Here is a 16,466-nt window from a genome sequence, read left to right on the forward strand (position 1 = left end):
GCTTCCTGATTGGCTAGGAGGAAAAGCAGGAAGACATTAGGGAATAATAATTTGCTAATGTCACACAAGTGGGTGGACTCAGGGTGCAGTGCTCTGCGCCCCGAGCCCACCCTTTTTGAAGCCAATTAAAGCCTCCGGCTCTAGTCACGTGCAAACCCTAAATTGAAATCCATGCGTCCGGCACCCCGCATGGAGATTAGGGGCTGGGCGCATGGATTGGTGGGGGGGGGGGTGGTGCCCCTGAGCCCCTAATGGACAGGCCGCCACTGCTGTTGGTATGGTGTTTTTGGCGTGACCTTCAAACAGGGTGTGTATTATGCCATCCAAAGAGTTCAATTTTGGTCTCATCTGACCAGACTATATTCTCCCAGTATTTCACAGGGTTGTCTAAATTTTGTGCAGCAAACCTTAAATGAGCTTCAACATGCATTTTCTTCAGCAATGGAGTCTTGCGTGGTGACCGTGCATACAGGCCATAGCGGTTGAGTGCATGTACCTGCTAATTCCAGGTCTTTCTGAAGCTCTCCACAAGTGGTCCTTGACTCTTAGACAACTCTTGATAATTCTTTTCACTCCTCTGTCATAAATCTTGCGAGGAGCACCTGCTCATTGCAGGTTTATGGTGAAATTATGTTCTTTCCACTTCTGGATTATAGCCGCAACAGTGCTCACTGGAACATTCAGAAGTTTATAAATCCTTCTTTAACCAATGCCATCAGTATGTTTTGAGAAAGCTCTTTGTACTTATCCATCATGAGATGTTTCTTGTGTGATACCTTGGTAATGAGACACCTTTGTATAGACCATCAGTTGAGACTGAACCAGCTAATATTAGTTTGCCCTTACAAGGGGACAGGATTGCTTTCTAATTAGTGATAAATTTCAGCTGGTGTCTTGGCTTTCCAGGCTTTTTTGCACCTCCCCTTTCTTCATGTATTCAATACCTTTTTCCCAGTGTCATTCCATTTTATTACACATAACCTTCTGAACGTATTTGTTTTGTTTTATTTGTGTGTATGGATTGCATGGGTTGTTACCGACAAGCAGTGAAAATTTCATGTCAATGGCACCTTTAGAAATAGATTTACCTAGAAAAATGGTGATATGTTCAATACTTATTTTACCCTCGTTATTTGGTCTCTCACTTTACCACTTTAAAACAAAGTGACTTCTTTAAATGATTACCTACTAACAAAAAAGGCTTATACATAAACGATTGTACAGTACATATGCAAGTTCACATACTGGAGCAAGTAAGGTAAAGTGTGGATTCAGAGCCCATAAATGTAAAAGGTCTACCTATTAAGGATTGCTGGTGTGGCTTTCAGACCGCATGTTACTGTAACCTCTCTAATACCTGTGAAGGCTGCAGATAAAATAAGTAAAGCCTGCACGTTGTTAACATAATGTCCTGGCAACGCACACAGAGCACATTCATCCACTCAGACATCATTTGTTAGAAGGGGAAAGCTGTCCACCCTCTTGGAGACAGATAAATGATGCCTGGGAAGTATTTGTACTGCCTCCACATAGATGCTGCTGCAGAGTATGCATCTGAGACCTGTGATACACAATTATAAGGCAGTATCATTTTGCAGTAAAAAAAAAAAAAATTCAATTTTACTTCAGCCATAACAATGATTAATTAGGATGATAACTAATAATAAATATGAGTGTGGAACTCTGCATATTTTATATATATATATATATAAAGAATCCTTTAACTCGGGTATACATTCATGTGTTTTTTCAACCAAATCTTGCCTCAGATTTCCAGTCTTTGCTGATGCTGTGACATTGATTGTGGCACCTGCCTTCGCATTTTCTGGCAATGGCCGAAGCTTCAGTTTTGTGGCAAAGGCCTGCATCCCACTTCGCTGGAAGGCGGTTAATCCTTCCACTCTCTCCCTCTGGTTTTCCAAGGTAGACCAACTCAGGGACATGGAGGACATCACTGCTACTCTGCATAACACAGAAGCGACCTTCCAGGACACCTGGAGACCGTGGCAACATTTTGTTTTTACGGCCCCCTACTTGGATTAACTCATCCCCCCCTCCCCCCACCCCTCCAGTGAATGTAAACTTTTTTCAGGCCTCTTTGTACTCTCCCCAGGAGAGAGTGCCTGATCATGGTGTATACCCCTGCTTATCTTTTCCGCCATCACCTTGCTAGATCTCCTCTCTTTTTCCCTCTCTTCCCCCCCTACTGGCTTCTTAGTATTTCACAGTAACCTATTACTTGACCCCTTGTTTTTATTTTCTTTGGCTATATGTAATTTGATGGCAGCGCCTCAGTTGTTATATTGCAATACACGGGGTCTTGGAAAATCAGTTTACACCAGCGCTTGCCCTACTCATCCCTATCTTGACCCAGGGATACCTCCCATAGAGTTTATATGTAATTATGTCCACATTGTTCTTAAGGCTCCACAGTTTTTTGCAATTCTCTTGCTTTAAAAAGTCCTCATACAATTCCTTATAGGCTATGTTATGTTTCCTTTTCTCACATTTTGTCTGCATGCATTCTTTTATATTGATATTCAGTAATATGTAATTACTGGTAATGTGTCTGCCGGTATTGTGCATTATAAAAATGCTCAAATAAATAAATTCTAAAAAGTATATCATATGTATTTTAAATGAGGCTAGACTACAATAAATACTTTAATCTGTAATTTCATCAGATTCCTGTCACCCTTTGCACAGCAGCTCTCAGACTGGGAGATGGAGGGGCTCTTTTACTATGCACAGTGCTGTCAGTCTAAAGCTGGGCTCCCCCCCCCCCCCCACTTGACAAAAGTCAATTTTTTAATTGACATCTGTAAAAGAGACAGATTGGAAAGTTTGACATCCATCAGCAGCTGCAGCCATTGATCACTGTATTCTGACAGCTGCTGTCAAAATGCAATGTCCCATTTCCTCCACCTACCTCATTTATGTAGCTGGAGAAATCTGTTGGTTTTCATTCAGCCAGTTCCTGTTCCTGCCTGATCTTTGTTAGTTACCTAGTTTTCCTGCCTTACCTAGTTTCTCACCTAATTTCTGTCAGCCCTGATCTTCTGCTTCTCTAGTAAAGGTACAAAGGTTAAAAACCCATTTGTAGGGCATGATATTTCAGGCACAGCTGAGCAGTATAAATGCACAAACAGAGGATCGTATTGTAACCATTTTCTCCATTAGCTCATCCCCCACAGTTATTACCTTTTGTTTCAACTTGACCCTCCCTTCTAGATTGTAAGCTCTAACGAGCAGGGCCCTCTAGTCCCTCCTGTATTGATTTGTATTGTAAGTGTAATGTCTGCCCTCATGTTGTAAAGCGCTGCACAAACTGTAGGCGCTATATAAATCCTGTATAATAATAATAATAATAATAACCAGGAATAAGGTATATTATCATACGGCACATAAACCTCCAGGGCCTGCTACAAACTATGGCTTGTTGCCCGATGCCTACCAAGTATTTTTTTGGGATTGGGATGGTAATGCAGAGAAAGAGACAATGTACAAGAAGAAATAGAGGGTGAAGAAGAGGGGAAAGAGAAAAAACGGGGGGAATCCAGTCATAGGTAAGGAGAGGGTGGGAAATGTATAATTGGAGGACCAAGGAAAAGGCGGGGAACACTGGGAGGGTGGGGGATTGGCATAAGGCCTAGGGCACCATTGCAAGGCAAAAAAGTGGTAAATCATAGGGATCTTTCCAAAATCTTGCGATTGTGATGAGCCAAAGAGATGCCCGGAACTGCTTGATGGCTGTCCCACATCAGAAAGATGTAACAGTTCCTGATAAGCAGATAAGCATGAGAACATGGAAGAGGGGTACCAGATGTTACAAAATTTCTCCTCTCCATTATACACAGAGGCCACAAGGAAATTGGAGGGGGTGATAAAATACTTCCACAGGGCTATAATGCAAGCTCTGGCCATCGTTAGGTGAGCTGTAAGTGAAGATTTTCAATGGGCCAGCGGTACCCCATTAATGTGAAGTAAATAGCTCATAGGTTGACTTCACTTTTGCTTGGTTGTTTCGTTTCCGAAAAACTGTTAGCCTGACCTGTATTATGATCCTGCTTTAGGTTTTAGGCCTTGGTTCATCTAATTTGCAAGCAGTAATGTCAAGCTGAGGTCTGCAACACGGAAGTGTCCATGGCACAAGTTCCAACCACAATATCAGTGTCTCATAGCAAAGCCGGGGGTAGAATATTTGGCAAGAAAAAAAAACAGAAGAAGCCAGCACGCAGGATCAAAGAGTTGGAAATAAATATAAGCAAAATACATTACACTATGATCCTGTGTTTATTCTGTTTTTCTCTTTGCATGTCACTGGAGCCCACAACAGCTACCTGGGCAGCCCCGGTTGCACAAGTTTAGCATTAGGTGCATTGAATGGGACTACCTGTGACAGTACATTTTTTGGGTCTATATCAACATTTTTTTTTTATTTATCTGCCAATTTGTTTTACTGCACTATTTACTCTTTGCCTTCCTCATTTCCAACAATATATTCCATTTTTTGTTTTAGCTTTATTATAAAGACAGACTGTCACCAACTTAAAAATTGTGCAAGTAAAAGCACAAAAAAGTCACATATTTGACATGCTTACTTGCAGTGTTTTCCTTAAATATTCCTAAAATATCCTAATTATTTTTTATTCATTTGCAATATGCGTTTGAATTTGTTAAAAAATTTGACTGGTCCAAAAAGTCAATTGGTTAGTACAGTCCACTCCGTACTTTCACATTATAGCCCTTTCTCCTTCTTTGAGTGTCTAAGTACTCTCTGTGCTGGCTCAGCTCCTTCGTAGCTCCATTCACCTCCTTACATAAACTTTTATGTAGCTGCTGGGTAGAGAACAAAGGAGAATAAAAGTGTCATTTGAATGACAGCTCTGAGTCTGTTGGGGCTACTGAAATCACATCCAAGGTGGCGGTGTCCAGCAGCAGTCCTGGGGCTTTTGCATTGACAGCAAAAGCATGCAAAAAATTTGTTAACTGCACATTTCATTTTAAAAGGATTTTTTTTTTTTTTTATATATGTCTCGAAACAGGTTCTCCTATTGCTCACTTATTGTCAGTGGCAAAGTAGTATATCAATTCACCTCTGTTGTAGAAAAAGGGTGCTGTATACACAAAAGATGCACATAAATGGGCACAGGGATGCAACTGCAGTCAGTTTGCATCCATTGAGGTGCATGCCATGCATATAAAAAAAAAAAAAAGTATCATAAGAAATCCTAACCATTAACATTTACACTTAATTGTTGCATGCTAGCTGAAATATGGCTTGTGGCAGAAGTTTTTGCTCTGTAAATTGACAAATAGAGAAGGAAATACTCCTGTAAGCTAGCAGGAAGAGGAGAACTCAGGATGTGGATTATCAATATAATGTTGTTTACTAGTAGTACAAAGAGCAAGATGAGATGGGGCAGTGACACCAGGCCTGCAGAACCTCCATCTGTGTAGCACCCTCTAGTGTGTGCTAGAAGTAGTGTTGGTGTAGGAAAATGTTTGGCTTGGCTGAGGGCCAGGCCTGGGTTGTGACTCAGGGGCTGGATGATTAATCTGGCAGCTCTCTCTGGCACTTTCCCTGGTCTGGAAGTTGATGAAAACTTCTAGAGGTGGAGAGGCTGCCATGCATATTCATGAGGTCCTCGACCAATCCTCAGCAATAAATAGTCTGGAAGAGAGGCGGCCACCTCATAAATAGGCACAGTCGGGTTGAAGATGGAGTGCAGAGGAAGCCTTTAGCAGCCCTTGAGGGTGCCCCCTAGTCTGGGGGGGGGGGGAGGGTGACTTCAGGCCTGGGGCTTGGGTGCTGGAAGGATTAGCCAAAACACACCGGGGAAACCCTTCCTGGAGGCACGGGAGCAAGGAGAAAGCATCAGGAGCAGGTCAGCACGTCAGGGAGATCTACCAGAGAGTCAGCCAGGTGTGTTGGTGTCAGTCTGGAGGACTGTGGGGAAAAGTTAGCCTGGAGGGCTAGTGAAAGGGGCAGCTGCAGCCAGGTGGGTTGGCGGTGCCTGAAGAGGTGGTGCTGGGATCACTAGCCACAAGAGTAATACAAGCTTGACACTGAACTTTTGCTACACAACCAAGGGGTCTAGGGTTCCTGCCTGTACTTGGCTGAGCCCTTGTTGGATAATTCACAGTGTTCCAGCTGGGTTCTGTAAGCAAGTGAGTGCTGGAGGAAGAGGAGCTGTATATAGGAAGAGTCGTCCCTGAATTTTGTTTCGGAAGTCAAGTGGGCATCCCATAATTTCGCATCCCTATCCAAGTTATTAACCCTCAATAAAACAAAAAAAAACAACAAAGTCTTGGACTGTTTTCGGATTCAGGTGTGCCTGTGAACATTTGGTGTGCCTGGCTGTGCGGGGTGGGGGATCTCAGTTTACTTGCGGCTCCATAGGGGGTGCGCTACATATGAAACTGTGGCTAGGGCTAGGATACATGGGCATTTGAGCTGTGTTTAAATAATGTTAAGTGAGCATTTTCATTGACTTGTATGAGGGATAACTTATCTCAGAAGCCTTTTACAGAGTAGACCCTTTCCCAGAAATGATACAGCCATTTAGCATGGCACAGCCAATGGTTTAAAACAGTGTATGCATTACTTTACAGTTCCATTTGCAAGCAGAGCAGTTCCTTTTATTTGTTATACTGAACAACTTTGGTAAATAGGATTGGTCTGAGAAAGTAAAATTCTGCACTATTCCCCCATATGGGGAAACATCAGCAATTGTCAAGAAAAGTTATCCCTAAGATCATCTAGACATGGCGTGCCTGCAGAGGTCCAGTCAGCCCACTGATGTTTTCTGACTGGATGGATAGTGACCAGCTCTTCTCCTTCCTATGGTTAAGGTTTAGTGACTGAACAAAAGCTGCAATCAGTAACCTAGATATTTTCTCCAGTTCCATTGTGTCATGGGGATCCCATCTGCCTCTCAAACAGAGTTTTTCTAGCAATCCAATTCTACATGTGTACAAGAAAAAACTCATACAAGAAAAACATCATAAGGCTTGGGATGAAACCACAAGCAGAACCACAAGTGGAACAGAACCATAAATTTACTTGATTGTGGATTACTTGAGATTTCTAAAATCTCGAGTCTTGTATCTCAGGTCTCCAGTATAAGAACAGGGATGGTGCTACATGCCAAATGAATTAAATTCCACTTAATTCTTTTCACGATGTCCAACAAACACGCACCCTTTCGCTGCTTTTCACTTAACAGCCGACTGCTCCAGAAAATGTTTTGTTGTACATCTGGGACATGAGAGGTTAACGATACCCATAAAACAAAAATGTCAGTGGTTACGCTTTAGCTATAGAAACACTGATTTCCATGCCTGCGACCAGGAGCTCCGACCCAAGCCAATTTGTGCTCGGAATCCTCTGTCTTCAGCACTTTTTAATGTTGGTTTAAGAACATGTAACAGAAGATGTGCAAAGTCGTCATCTGGGAGAAGGGCTTTTTATTTTTGCAATGTTTTATGCTCACTAATGTACATAATGTTTTGTTTCCTAATCTTTTGTTGGATCATCACTGCTTTCTATAAACGTTGCCAAATTCTTTCCAAAAAAAATGGAATGGGGGATTGTAAATGGATTCCAAGATAGTCAGCAATGTAGACAACTATTCGATCAAGAGACACCTATGTAAAGTATATGAAAGTTGTCTGGAAGCTGTGTGTGTTAGGTGGTAAAGCCAAAAAGATATCCAAAGTATTTACTAGTAATAGGCATCAGCTGCTCCATGGCCATGTATTACAAGTATATTGTTACACATTGGAAGAAGTATAATTAATCATGGGGATCCAGAGCAGGAGGAGAGTATGTAACCACAACCACTCCATACTCATCAACAATATATTCCATTAAAAAAATACATATATTGCAAAAGAAGAGCTTTCTGCAAACATGTAGACCTTTTCAGCTATTCTAACACAGGTTTTAAGAACTAAAGTCTCTTATAAGTAAGTCTAAACAAGTACCAAATCCAATAATGCTGTCAGCATAATAGCCGAAGGAGAACAGGCAATGTTGCCAATATTCAGCATTGCCGCAACCTGCGTGCTCCTGTGTGCATTGGCACACGCATGTGCTGTGCACGGCGGCGCGAATCAGCAAATGCGTGTGCACGATGGATAGATTGTGGCGCCCTCTGGCCCTTAAAAGGACAGCTGCTCTGCTCACCAGTTGCTGAATGATCGTCAGCCCCCCTGTGATGCTGTGCTTCTGATATTGGATTTCCTGTTAGCTTGTATTTGACCTGTCTTGTCTCCATCCCTGGCTTTGACACCGGCTTGCGCTACTGACTCTGCTGCTGCCTGATTACCTATGTATGACCCCTGCTTGTGCTACTGACTCCGCTGCTGCCTGATTATCTGTGTATGACCTCATGTTTCTGAACCTGATAATTGCTCCTGCTCCTGACTCATCACCTGTGCATGACCACTGGCCTGGCTCCTGATTCTGCTTCCTGTCTTGCCCCGCTGCCAAGTATACCTGGAACTTCTGAGGGACAACTGCCCAGCAGTGCATCCTGCTTGTTCCTCCTATCATCTGATGATCATCTCCTCGGCTCTTTAGGCTATCAACAGCTGGAAACTTGTGCTTCTTTGTGCATTGCATCGCCTACTATTACCTTCAGGGGTGCTCTGCACTTAATCCCACGGGGAGCCCTCTCAGCACTCCAGCCTCCGACCAGGTAGGTGACAGATGTACAATCCTCAAAGTAGAGAAACTTTACTTTCCTATACCTTTCCTTACTAAATCACGTCCTCCTTCATTTGTTTCTTACACACTCCCCCTTCCAGACACTTCAGCTCACAGTGGGAGGGTTTCAGTAACAGAGGCAATGCTGTCAATCCAGACAGCAATGGCCAGGGTTGGGTGTGGCCAATTTGTGATTGACAAGCTACAAGTGTGTAAAACAGTAGTGACAATGTTGTCCATGCAACACTTATAAATATTATTGTAGTGCAAGCAGGAACAGCCCACATGAGCGGCAACTCTGCCCTGAATTAAGGAGCAGTGCAGCATCATTGCAACCCCATCACAGGAAGCTACATTAGGTGGCTTTCACTGGCAGGTTCAACAGGTATTTGTGGGAGTTAACAGGGGGACCAAGAGAAAACGAAGGGCAGATAAACTTCCTTTGCAAAGGCTCACCACTCCAAGATAATCACCTCTCCCTTGAAACAGCTGTCTCTGCAGAAAGGTAGGTGCTGGCTCTGTTTGCAACAGGAACATAGAACAAAAAAGGCTGGATAGCTATGCTTAAGCATCAAATCAGGTGTGAAACGCGTTAGCTGTGCTTTTTAGTTTGTATTCTGTGCTGTTGATGCTCTGTTTTTGCACGCAATAAAGGTGAATAATTGGAGTGCGGCTATCCAGCCTTTTTTGTTCTACGTCCCAGATAAATGTATATTTAGGTTCTGCACAGCATACATTTTTACCTGGGAAAGCCCATAGTTCTACATTGGAGCTGACCTCTAGGCAACCAGCTAAATACACAGATAAAACACATACTGTATATATGACTGGTTTTACTTATCAAAAGATGTGTATTTCTTTCCATTCATTCCTGAGATTTACATGCCTGGCAGGGTAGGAGATATGATTTTTCTTTGATGCAATTAGGTGACAATGATGGCTCTTGCCCCTCCTCAGCCCACATCAGGAAAGAAAGTAAAAGCAGCACACTAAAGAGCTCAGCTTTTTGCCCTTTTCTTATTGACATGTTACTTGTTAGAACATAAATGCTGCAGCCCAACTGACTGCCACCTTGAGCTGCTTCTCAGATTCCCATTCTAAGCTCTGCTGTATAGGAGATTGCAAGATGCTCATATGAATTTAAATCCAGGTACTTAAACGGTTTGTACTTAAAAGAATGCATTTAATTTTGTATTAATTAATACAAAGCTTTATTTATTTGTATCTTTTATATCTGCCTGGAATTTATCTTGAAAGCCCTGTTGCATAGTGTGACATAGAGCTCTTCAAGTGGTTGTAAAGGCAGAAGTTTTTTTGTATCTTAATGCATTCTATGCATTAAGATAAAAACCCTTCTGTGTGTAGCAGCCCCCCTCAGCCCCCCTACAAATTACCTGAGCCCCCTCTCTGTCCATCGATGTACACGAGTGTTTCAGCCATCAGAGATTCTCCCTCCTGATTGGCTGTGACACAGCAGTGGCGCTATTGGCTGCTGTCAAAGTCAGCTAGCCAATCAGGGAAGAGAGGGGCGCGGCCAGGGCTCAGTGTCTGAATGGACACAGGGAGTTGTGACTCGGCTCGGGTGCCCCCACAGCAAGCAGCTTGTTGTGGGGGCACTCAACAGGAGGGAGGGGCCAGGATCACAGAAGAGGGACCAGAGAAGAGGAGGATCTGGGCCGCTCTGTGCAAATCCACCGCAGCAGACCAGGTAAGTAAAACATGTTTGTTATTTTTATAGGAATAAAAAAACATTTAAAATCACTTTAATATCACAGGCATCCAGTGGACAAAGACATATGAAGGGTTAAAAGTCAGTGAATCTAGTCATCAAAAGATTTTAAAGGTAATATATTAATATCCATTAGAAAAGTAAATTGTTTAGCCCTGTCATATATTATAGTGGGACAGTATTGTTCATTTTATTACTGAATGTGGTATACTCCTTTAAAGGCAATGATCCTTTAGCCCTGTATCTGGATATAAAGTCCAGGAAAAATTATGCATACTTAAAATGTAACTTTAGACATAATTACCAAGAGAGTATTGAAAACCTAAAGATCCCCAGTGCTGTTAGAGGTGTATTGAGGACCAGTCACTCTTGAGTACATATTTAATAATTTACTTTCTGGCCAGCACTTCCTTTGTCACCATCAGAGGGGCAGCAGCCTAAGACCAGAACGGGTCCACCTATAATATAGTATTTCAACTACGAATCTGCTTTGTTGAAGGAAAAAATCACACTATGGTAGATCTAACGGAACCAACCTTCAGTTCTATTGGTCCAGCGCTATCACACACATCATTCATGTCCACAGGTGTCAGTAAATCTTCCCATGGTATTCTAAGGGCCTGACACCACGTGGGCAGAATGTGAGAATTATCAGGCATCAAAGGATAAGAGATACAGGCTTTCATTTGATCCCAACAGTTTTAAAATCTATAAGAATGCAAATCCCTCTTGGAGCAGGCCATATGCTGTACACCTGTACAGTATAAAGAAGGAAAAGAGGAAATGAAGAGTTTAAAGGGGACTGCAACTGAAGCATGCTCAGTAGACGACAACAGCTGGCCTACACAATCTCTGATTGCAATGGTGACACAAAGAAGATGGGAGGTTCAGCTGAAGGCCAGATATATTTCTCACTACATAAAACGAATGCTTTAGTGGCTTTGTGAGTATGCATGCTCTGTTACATAACATGAGAATTTTTCATAGTCTGAGTTTAATGATACTTCTTTGTTCTTATTTTTTTTTAAAAGCGTTGTACCAATTGGCTTGCTCTTCCTTCCTCTTTTTTATCTTTCAAGTCATATGCATTCTCTTGGACACATTTTTGGATAACTGCAAATGTGTCTGGGAAAACTTGAATGTATTGCATTACTGACAGCTAGGTCTTGGCGTGAAAGTGATGTGTTTTTTTTTTTTTACTCTAACAGTGCATCATGCCTGCACAATGTGTAATGGTGTGGCCACCTGCATTTCCCACCAGGGGGTACATGTGCTAAGGTGATAACAGAGAAGCAAAGTAAGAAGACAGTTGTCACCCCATAACAGGAAGTGCCTGACTCCCAACATCAGGACCTGACCTCATAATTGCTCTTTTGTTTGAATGAGCACAAATTCCCACAGACACGCTCCAAAATCTTGTGGAAAGCCTTCTTAGAAGAGTGGAGGCTATTAAAGCTGTAAAGGGGGACCTGCTCTATTCTAATGCCCATGGTTTTGGAATGGCATGTTGAATAACTTCTTATAGGTGTGAAGGCCAGGTGTTCACATAATGATAAAATAACTAAATAAAATACATGTGTCTCCCACTGTCCCAGCCTAGACATCTTAGTTACCATTCACAGAGCCCTTTTCTCTTGTGTAATAAAAGGTAGTGGCCCTAAATAGCAGGTGTATTTTTTTTTTGTTTCTAATAGAATTATAGGCACAGGAAATTGACTATTCAATCAAGGTGATCAGCGAACACGATTTCCTGATTATGACAGCTATTTGGAAGGCTGGAGCACATGAATCATAGTCCCCCCACTCCAGTGTTCGCTCTGACAACCTCCTCCTGAATTTTATACAACTTATTTCTGTTGTATTAACTGCCATTTTTCTTCTCCTGTCAGCAAAACAGACGTCTCATTTGTCTATTATTCTAAGAAACTCGTCTTGTCTGTGACTTTCTCCAACTTCTGGCAAGTGGAGGCTCCCGGTCTCTCTGTGGGATTGCAATGTGTAATTTTAATAATACAGCTACCACGTCCTGGCATACCAAGGTGCTGTGCAAGGAACACAAATTAAGGCGATGTCAGCGAGCGGCCTGCGATGACAGCATGTTGTGAAGCCTTCTGAGCAGTGTATGGTTTCTGTCCTGGGAATGACTTACACATGTTTGTGTTGGGATGGCTTGAACGTACAGGAATGCATGGGACACACAGTGCATACTTACATCTTCTGCCAAGGCTGTGGCACTGTGTATGATGGGCTGCGGGTTCTCCTTCTCGTAGTAATGTAACTTTTCATGGATCTGGAGGGGAAAAGTAAACAAGAAAAAAAATCATTAAAAAATAAATAAAAATCTACGATAAGTCATTATTGATAAGGTTTAGCATAATGCTGACTGCAACAAGGTGAATGATGATGATACATCTTCAGCATGTAAGGCAACCTGTGTTTAAAGCTGAACTCCAGGCAAACCGCTAAACACAGAGACAAAATACATATATAGAAGCTGCTTTACCTACCAAAGGATTTGTGTTTCTGTCTATGGAGTGCTGAGATTTACACAGCCCTGCTGCAAAGCACACTCGTGCCCGACAGGGGCAAAAGTCCTGATTTTACTCTTTGGCAGGTCAGTAGCAGTTATAGGTCTTGTCCCTCTCCTTGCCTGTGATTGGACAGTGAAAGAAAAGAAGCACAATAATGAGCTCATCTGTCACTCTGCTATACCCTCCAATGAGCAAGCTGATTGACTGGCTCTTTTTGCGGTTTCTCCCTCCATCAATTTAAGCTCTCAGGTCAAATTGATATACCTAAACTAATTCAATTTACAAAAATACATAAAACAATGTATTGATAATTTGTGAAGTTCAGCTTTATTAATTTCTAGACCAAATTATCAGGTATTGCAAACAAGCGACACATAAATACAATTTCCGTATATTGGACTGTTACCAGTCCTTCGTCAGTACAAAGTAATACTGGATGCATCCCCTGACAGGTAAGCTTTAGGGCCCCTTTCTAGGCACACCTTTAGCACTCCGCCAGCAAAGGCACAGTATCTGGTGGCAGGTCATGTGGATTTAGGCATATTAATACACATAGCAATAAAAAGCTTTACCAAGTGCACTGAGCCAATGTGGCTGAATACACTAAAAGCTGAATGTAAAGTAATAAACCAGAGTCACAAGACTCTCAGTTGCAGCTACTAGGGTTGAGAAATGTCTGCAGTGCCAGGATTGCACGACCCTCCTTCTGAGATGGAGTGTTCAACTAACAGTTTGGTGATCATTCACAGAGGCACGCTGGTCAGTAGGTCTTGCTAGCCCTTGGAAGAAGACCAATAAAGGTAAATCCAACATAATCCTGTGGTTTGCAAAGTGTTAGCAGACTGCTAAATCATCTTTAAAAACCTGTGGTCCACAAGTGGAATTTACCATAGAATCAAATGTTTAGACTTCTGTAGAAAATGGCTATTTATTAAACTGCCCATAGAATTGAAATGGCCATCACTCAAGCATGCACAATCTGACCACTCTTGAGGAGAACGGTGGGCAGATCACCCCATATACCTGTAGGGTCAAGTTGTCAAAGTTTCAAATTTATGCCAACAAAAAAGGAAGGGGAGTAAGGCTTATGCTCCGTACACGAGCGGAATTTCCGTCTGAAAAAGTGTGATGGGAGCTTTTGGTCGGATATTCCAACAGTGTGTATGCTCTGATATGCTATGCAACTTTTTCTGTCTGAATTTCTGTCAGCAAAAGACTGAAAGCAGTTTCTCTATTTTCCCGTCGGAAAAAGTTCCGATTGGAAATTCCGTTCATCTGTATGCAATTCCGAAGTGAAAAAGACCACGCATACTCGGAAACAATTCGACACATTCTCAGAAGCATTAAACTTAATTTTCTCGGCTCGTCGTAGTGTTCTACGTCACCGCGTTCTTGGCGGTCGAAAGTTCAGAGAACTTTTGTGTGGCCGTGTGTATGCAAGCCAAGCTTAAGTGGAATTCCATCAGAAAAATCGTCCATAATTTTTTATCAAATAGTCAAAAATTAAAAACACCTGTAAACGAATCGCAGCTAAATGCAAGTCATTGTGTTTACAAGCGGTTACGGGCATTTGGCATTTCAAATGCCTCTGAACATCCGTTCTGAATGCATTTTTTGGCTTTGCAAAAAATGCTTCTAAACTCAACTGCCTAGAAAGGACCCTGTGTACATGTACTAAGATAACAGAGGAGAGTTCCTGGGGCAGCTGAAAAAAACACCCAACTGCTCTTAAACATCCCTTTACCAGCAGCAGTGTACGTGAAGCCTTAGATGGTAGCACTGGCTTAATTCAGGAAAGTACAAATTAAACAACTGCAGGTAAAAGCACAGAACAATCAAGTATTTTAAATGCTTACTTGCAGCTTTTTTCCTTTTAAAAATACTTTATTTGCTATTAATTTTCCTTTGCACTTGCTAGGAAAATTGACAAGTCAATTCTCTAGCACAGTCCCTTAACCACTTGCTTACTGGGCACTTAAAGCGGAGGTCCACCCTAAAATGGACCTCCGCTCATCGGAATCCCCCCCCCTCCGGCGCCACAATCGGCACCTTTCAGGGGGGAGGGGGGTGCAGTTACCTGGATAATCCAGGTAACTGCACCCACTTCCGGGCTAGCTCTCTGCGGAACGGGGCGTACGTTCCGCAAGCGCCCGCCCCCTTCAGCAAGTGCCCCGCTGCCTGCTGGGAAACACACAGCTCCCAGAGGCAGCGGGGACCGTCCGGATTGCGCCGCGCGGCTCGCGCATGCGCAGTAGGGAACCGGGAAATGAAGCCGAAAGGCTCCATTTCCTGATTCCCATACCCAAGATGGCGGCGGGACCCGGCAGCCGAGCGAGCGATCGGCTTCGGGTGCCGACATCGCGGGCGCGCTGGACAGGTAAGTGTCACTATTTAAAAGTCAGCAGCTGCAGTATTTGTAGCTGCTGGCTTTTAAAAAAAAAAAAAAAAACGCGGAGTCCCGGTGGACTCCCGCTTTAAACCCCCCTCCTGCCCAGACCAATTTTCAGCTTTCAGCGCTGATGCACTTTGAATGACAATTGCGCGGGCATACAACCTTTTACCCAAATGAAATTTTTAGCATTTTTTTCCCACAAATAGAGCTTTCTTTTGGGGGTATTTAATTACAGCTGGGAGTTTTATTTTTTGCTAAACAAAAAAAGATGCAAAAAAAAAAAAAATCATGTTTAATAGTTTGTTATAAAATTTTGCAAACAGGTCATTTTTTTCCTTCATTGAAGTGCGCTGATGAGGCGGCACTGATAGGCTGCACTGGTGGACACTGATAGGCTGCATTGGTGGGCACTGATAGGCTGCATTGGTGGGCACTGATAGGCATAGTTAAGGCGGCACAGATAAGGCAGCACCGATGGGCACAGATAAGGCGGCACTAATGGGCAAAGATTGGCACAGATAAGATGGCACGGATGGGTGGCACTAAGGTGCACTGATAGGTACCACTGATAGATGGGCACTGATAGGTGGCACTGCTGGGCACTGATGGGCACTGGTAGATGACACTGATGGACACGGATATGTGGCACTGGGGTGCAGCACCTTTGTTGAGGCATATTGTGGGCACTGCTGGGTGACACTGTGGGCACTGCTGGGTGGCACTGTGGGCACTGCTGGGTGGCACTATGGGCACTGCTGGGTGGCACTGACGGGGGGCACTTATTTTTTAATGAGGTGGCACTGGCAGGGGGCAGGTGGGCACTGGCAGGGCTGGCCGTGATCGGGATTGATGTCCCGATCATGGCCGCCGGTGATCGCCTTTTTTTTTTTCTCCTCGTGCTGTCAGCGCGAGGAGGAATAATAGCCGAATACCGGCTCCGTTGTATCACATGATCAGCTGTCATTGGCTGACAGCTGATCACGTGATAAGGGGTCGGGATCGACCCCTTGCTCGGATCGGTGATCAGGCGAGTCTCATGGACTCGCCGATCACAGAGCGCGCCGCGCGTGCCCCTCAGGGGGCACGCAGGCCGCTCGTGCA

The 16,466-nt window shown here is 43.3% G+C and overlaps 1 protein-coding gene across 3 annotated transcripts in view; it reads right to left on the bottom strand.

The window, feature by feature from the left end:
- Positions 1–16,466, bottom strand: part of MPP7 (MAGUK p55 scaffold protein 7) — a 682,552-nt gene that overhangs the window by 258,774 nt on the left and 407,312 nt on the right. For all 3 annotated transcript variants that reach the window (XM_077491041.1, XM_077491039.1, XM_077491040.1), the window contains one exon: positions 12,655–12,732. In XM_077491041.1, coding sequence (XP_077347167.1) covers positions 12,655–12,732 — 78 coding nt within the window. The remainder of the gene's footprint in view (positions 1–12,654; positions 12,733–16,466) is intronic.

The sequence above is a fragment of the Lithobates pipiens genome, unplaced genomic scaffold (assembly GCF_037356315.1).
Source record: "Lithobates pipiens isolate NorthernLeopardFrog02 unplaced genomic scaffold, aLitPip1_a1.2 Scaffold_19, whole genome shotgun sequence".
Taxonomy (NCBI): Eukaryota; Metazoa; Chordata; class Amphibia; order Anura; family Ranidae; genus Lithobates; species Lithobates pipiens.